This window comes from Pantherophis guttatus, chromosome 4 (genome assembly GCF_059756535.1).
Source record: "Pantherophis guttatus breed Tessera chromosome 4, ASM5975653v1, whole genome shotgun sequence".
NCBI classification, from domain to species: Eukaryota; Metazoa; Chordata; class Lepidosauria; order Squamata; family Colubridae; genus Pantherophis; species Pantherophis guttatus.
The window spans coordinates 37147850-37153805 of record NC_142066.1 but is presented as its reverse complement, the minus strand read 5'-3'; the positions used below and the strand labels follow the sequence as shown (position 1 = coordinate 37153805).

The window sequence follows — 5956 nt, the reverse complement described above, 5'->3', positions numbered from 1 at the left end:
CTGAAATCATATTTAGATATGATATCCATTTTATTTTAAAATTATGCAGAAAAGTGTAAAAGTTGCATAACATTTGAAACACAAAATTAAAGTCATCTAAATAAAACAGTAATATATACTCAACACTGATATTGGGAATAATTATATAAAATAATGTTTAGGTTCTATGCTTTATCACAAAACATTAATGTACATTAACATACTTAAAATCAGATAATTTATCATTGAAATTTAAATGGCAATTCTGGGCAGGTTTTTTTTGTGAGAAAGTATTAATATATATTTCACTCATCAAACATGTAATTCAAAGATCTTTTTAAAATTACAATATTTCTAGAACATGTATAAGCAACTGTAACTGTTTATAAGTGTAGCTGAAACTGAGAATTATTTTTGCAGAAGGGATATGAACATGTACGGAAAATTAGTTTCCAGAATTCCATTTTGAGCTCATGGTTCCTTATGCTGTAAATCAGAGGGTTGATGAGTGGTGGTACCAAAGTGTAGAACAAAGAAATCAAGAGATCTGATGCAGATGGAGAACTGTATGTGGGTTTCAGGTATGCAAAAGTACCACTAACAATAAATAGACAAATGACTATAAGGTGGGGCAAACAAGTAGATAACGCCTTTTGCTTCCCTTGAGTAGATGGGATTTGGAAAACCTCTCTAAAAATCTTAACATATGAAAAAACAATCAGAGCAAAAAGAATGGACCCTACAGAAGAACCAAAGATAAGTGCCTGTTCTTCTGCAACGTAAGAGTCAGAGCAAGAGATCTTGAGCAACTGAGGAATTTCACAGAAAAACTGATTGATAATTCTGGAACAGAACTCCACTGTAGATAAATTTCCAATATAGAGAACTGAATAAAAAAGACCACCCATCCATGCACTGGTTATCATTTGGATGCAGACTTTTTTGTTCATTACCATCCCATAGTGTAAAGGATTGCAGATGGCTACATAACGATCATATGCCATGACAACCAGGAGGAAGAGATGAGACATTACAAAGAAAACAAAGAAGAAAACTTGACAGAAACATCCAGATTTAGAAATAGTTTCAGTGTTCATCAAAGAATTCAGCATGGACTTGGGAACTGTGACAGAGATGGAGCCAAGATCTTGGAAGGATAAATTGGCTAGAAAAAAATACATGGGTGAGTGAAGTTGATGGCTATAAAGAATGACAGTAATGATAATGAGATTCTCAATGAGAGCCACCAAATAAATTAGTAAAAAAATGATGATGTGAAATATTCGTAGCTCCTTAGTATTGGGAAATCCACGCAGTAGGAATTCATCAATCCTTGACTGATTTTCCATAGTGCTGTTCCTTCTGTGCAGTCTGTGGAAAGAACTCAACAATCATACTCCTTTTCATGCATTAGCATTCAAGCCAGCCTAGAATATTTTGAAAATCATTTTCTTCAGCTTGGCAGTGTAAGAAAGAAGGAAACAAAGCTTTATGTATAGACTGTTTGCAATTATCCTCAAGGGGACTCATTTTGCAGAAATCTAGTTTGGTTCAGGAACCCTGAGGTATATTAGGTATGGGAGAAGAAGTTTGGGCTTTTTGTTTACACTGGATTTAGTCCAAAGACAAAAGGAGTAAATTTGTTTTTGGGGTGATTTTAATTATTTAATTTTAATTGTTTCATTGTTTATTCTCATGGATAATAGAGCCTGAATACAACACATTCTGTTTGGACATTCTAAATGAAACTTGTAACTGCCTTTAGGTGCCATTGATGGAGCAATGCTATATGTTTTTCTTGGAATATGAAGTTGATTATAAAACAAAAACTTGCATTTTAAATTGCTCCTTCCTTCCTTCCTTCCTTCCTTCCTTCCTTCCTTCCTTCCTTCCTTCCTTCCTTCCTTCCTTCCTTCCTTCCCCTCTATTATAGGAAGGAAGGAAGGAAGGAAGGAAGGAAGGAAGGAAGGAAGGAAGGAAGGAAGGGGAGGGAAAAAAGGGAAAAAGGGAAATAAATGAAAGACTACATATACTTGCTTCACAAATAATGACTGAGGTGGTCAGTATGAGTTTTACAAAGATATATTTATATGATCTTTCAAAAAGGAATTGGCAAAGTTTTGCTGAAAGGAGTTGCACATAAATATCTATGGAGATTCTCAATTATCCAGGTCATGTTTGTCCCAAAGATGATTTTCCAAAAGGCAACTAGACTTTCTTGTTTTTTTTCCCTTGAAAATGTTTTCTTCTCATTCAAGAAGCTTCTTCAGGTTTTTTTTCAATAACAATATTTAGTTTATTCAAGGAAATTTAAAATACAAAACATCAAAATATTTTTAAAAAGAAAAAATGTAACAAATAACACATTAAAAAGAAAAGGTGTCTTAAAAAAAACATTAACACATACAACAGCTGGTCAAATTGGAAGATGCCTTGTTTCACGATAATATTTTTCCCCAATCATAATTGTTTTGTTTTTACCTGCTGTTTTGTTTTAACAACTTCTTCCTCACTTGTTGCTTAGAAAATTCCTATTACAAATGGAAAATTATTTTTGGACATGTGATAAATATTCTTTCAAATGAGAGACCTTTGTTTCTTAACCTCCTTCAGTCTATGCTCAAGTTGACATTAGACACTTTGACTTAAACATTTCTTTTATTTCTGATTATCAGCTTATATTTATACTGTCAGCAGTTGACTACTTTGGCTTCTACATGATAATAGCCAGCTTTGGGGAAAGGATTTGGTTTCTCAAATTTTCTGTTTTTTTGATTCAGAATACTGACTTCGTTTCACCTTGACCCAATCTTCTGTCCTCTACTGCTGTTACCATTACAATAAAAAATCATTCTCATTTGCTTGACTATGAACTTGCTAATTTTTATGCTAAATGTGCTGCACTTCAGCTTCCTAAGTATTTTTTAAAATGTCTATATAAAAATGTCCCAAAAAAGGTTTGATTGAAATATGGAGGGAGATATTCATTCCCATGGACTTTTTCAGGTTCCATATGTTAATCTAGTTCTTCTATTTTCGTTCTTGCCCATGTATTCCATTTTAATAGACATGAGGACAGAAGGGAGATATGAGTTGAAACTGGAAAAAGTAATGATATATGGGAGATTGATTGAATGATTGAATGAATGAATGAATGAATGAATGAATGAATGAATGTATGAATGTATGAATGTATGAATGAATGAATGAATGAATTGGGATTTTAATGTGCTTTTTGGCAGAAAGTGAGATAACAAAATAGTGTACTGAAATAGAAAATCTCCAAGAATTGTAGTAAATCCAATTTTATTTAATGGAACAGATTCATAGAGATTAGCAGTAAAGATACTTAAAATCATAAATATGTGCATCTCTAGGATGAAGAGTAGGATTTAATTATTTAACAATAGCATTGCATACAGATATAGGTAAAACATATTTGATTTGAATTATATAATTCTTCAGAAAAGATGGTAATCAATCATATAATAGACTGCTTAGCGCAACCAATTTTATTCATGTAATGAGTTTTATTCATGTAACAGATTGTAGAAACATTCTTCCATTTGAAAACACTCAACTTCCTCCCTGATGTTATAATTAAAAAAAAAAGCTCAAAACATTTCCCCCATAAAATATGAGTACTTATTTCAGGAAAAGTAATCATCCAAATTTACTATGGTTAGAAAATAAGCTTTTAAAATGACTTTAAAATATATTTTACACGGCGCTCCCATGTAACACCTCTCCTGAGCGAGCTGCACTGGCTCCCGGTGGTCTTCCAGGTGAGCTTCAAGGTATTGGTTCTCATCTTTAAAGCACTCCATGGCTTAGGGCCCGGGTATTTATGAGACCACCTTCTGCCACTGATAACCTCTCACCGGCCAATCCACTCCCACAGAGAGGGTCTTCTCAGGGTGCCGTCGGTCAAGCAATGTTGACTGATGACCCCCAGGGGGAGAGCCTTCTTTGTGGGGGCACCCGCCCTCTGGAATGAGCTACTCCCAGGAATACGACTGATCCCGGACCTCCGTACTTTTCACCGAGCGTTGAAGACCTTCTTATTTCAGCAAGCCGGGCTGGCTTAAAATTTTAATGGGCTATTTTATGGGTAAGGTGTTTTAAAATTTGGGGAAGCCAAACTAATTTAATTCTGTTTTAATTTATTTTAATTTTTATATTAATTTATTTTAAAATAAATTTATAAAATTTATTTTAATTATACTGTATGTATTTTAATTTTGGCTGTTCACCGCCCTGAGTCCTTCGGGAGAAGGGCGGTATACAAATTTAATGAACAATAAACCATAAACCAACCATATGTAGCCTTCAAAGAGTAACTGAGTTTGATTCAGGGTTACCTGCAGGAGCAGGTCCAAAAACTCAAGAAGTAGATTGTGAATATGTAATTAAAGTTCTTCTTTTTACATGTATCACAATAACTCTCTTGATGCATTGGCTCCATTTGAATACCACTGGTTTGATTTCTGGTGGCTATATGATAAATCCATGTAGTATCCTTCAAAAGAATATAAAAAGTGGTTTGTTTGTTTGTTTGTTTGTTTGTTTACTTATTTAATTTATATAGTTGCTCACCTCACACTTGTGAGTCCTTCCTTCCTTGCAATTATCTGAAATAGTATTGAGCAGGGGGTTGGACTAGAAGACCTCCAAGGTTTCTTCTAGCTCATTCATTCTATTCTAATCTTCACTGCTAAATCTCTATGAATCTGTTCCACTAAATAAAATTAGATTTACTACAATTCGTGGAGATTTTCTATTTCAGAACACTATTTTGTTATCTCACCTTCTGCTAAAAAGCACATATCAAGGCTGATGGGTGCTACCTAGGTCTTCCTTGCTCAAATAATTCAATTGCTTTGTCCAGCTATTTGCCTAGTTTCTATTTCAATTCTTCATGGCCAATGTGGAAATATTTTGGATGTATGTTTGTATGTACAGTTGAAACTCGAAAAATTAGAATATCGTGCAAAAGTTCATTTATTTCAGTAATGCAACTTAAAAGGTGAAACTAATATATGAGATAGACTCATTACATGCAAAGTGAGATAGTTCAAGCCTTGATTTGTCATACTTTTGATGATTATGGCTTACAGCTCATCAAAACCCCAAATTCACAATCTCAGAAAATTAGAATATTGTGAAAAGGTTCCATATTCTAGGCTCAAAGTGTCCCACTCTAATCAGCTAATTAAGCCATAACACCTGCAAAGGGTTCCTGAGCCTTTAAATGGTCTCTCAGTCTGGTTCAGTAGGAAGCACAATCATGGGAAAGACTGCTGACCTGACAGTTGTGCAGAATTGACACCCTCCGTAAGGAGGCAAAGCCTCAAAAGGTAATTGCAAAAGAATTTGGATGTTCCCAAAGTGCTGTATCAAAGTACATTAATAGAAAGTTATGTGGAAGGGAAAAGTGTGGAAGAAAAAAGTGCACAAGCAGCAGGGATGACCGCAGCCTGGAGAGGATTGTCAGGAAAAGGCCATTCAAAAGTGTTGGGGACTTTCACAAGGAGTGGACAGAGGCTGGAATCAGAGCCACCACACACAGACGGATCCAGGAAATGGGCTTCAAATGTCATATTTTTTGTCAAGCCACTCCTGAACAACAAACAATGTCAGAAGCCTCTTACCTGGGCTAAAGAAAAAAAGAACTGGTCTGTTGCTCAGTGGTCCAAAGTCCTCTTTTCTGATGAAAGCAACTTTTGCATCTCATTTGAAAACCAAGGACCCAGAGTCTGGAGGAAGAATGGAGAGCTACACACTGCAAGATGCTTGAAAGCCAATGTGAAGTTTCCACAATCTATGTTGATTTGGGGAGCCATGTTATCTGCTGGTGTTGGTCCACTGTGCTTCATTAAGTCCAGGGTCAACGCAGCCGTCTACCAGGAGATTTTGGAACACTTCATGCTTCCTTCCACAGACGAGCTTTATGGGGATGCTGACTTCATTTTCCAGC

The 5956-nt window shown here is 35.3% G+C and overlaps 1 protein-coding gene across 1 annotated transcript; it reads right to left on the bottom strand.

Moving 5' to 3' along the window:
- Positions 1 to 362: 362 nt before the first annotated feature.
- Positions 363 to 1328, bottom strand: LOC148114020 (olfactory receptor 14A16-like). The gene has a single exon (XM_087893619.1). The coding sequence runs from the start codon at positions 1326 to 1328 to the stop codon at positions 363 to 365; it is 966 nt and encodes a 321-aa protein (XP_087749745.1).
- Positions 1329 to 5956: the final 4628 nt, after the last annotated feature.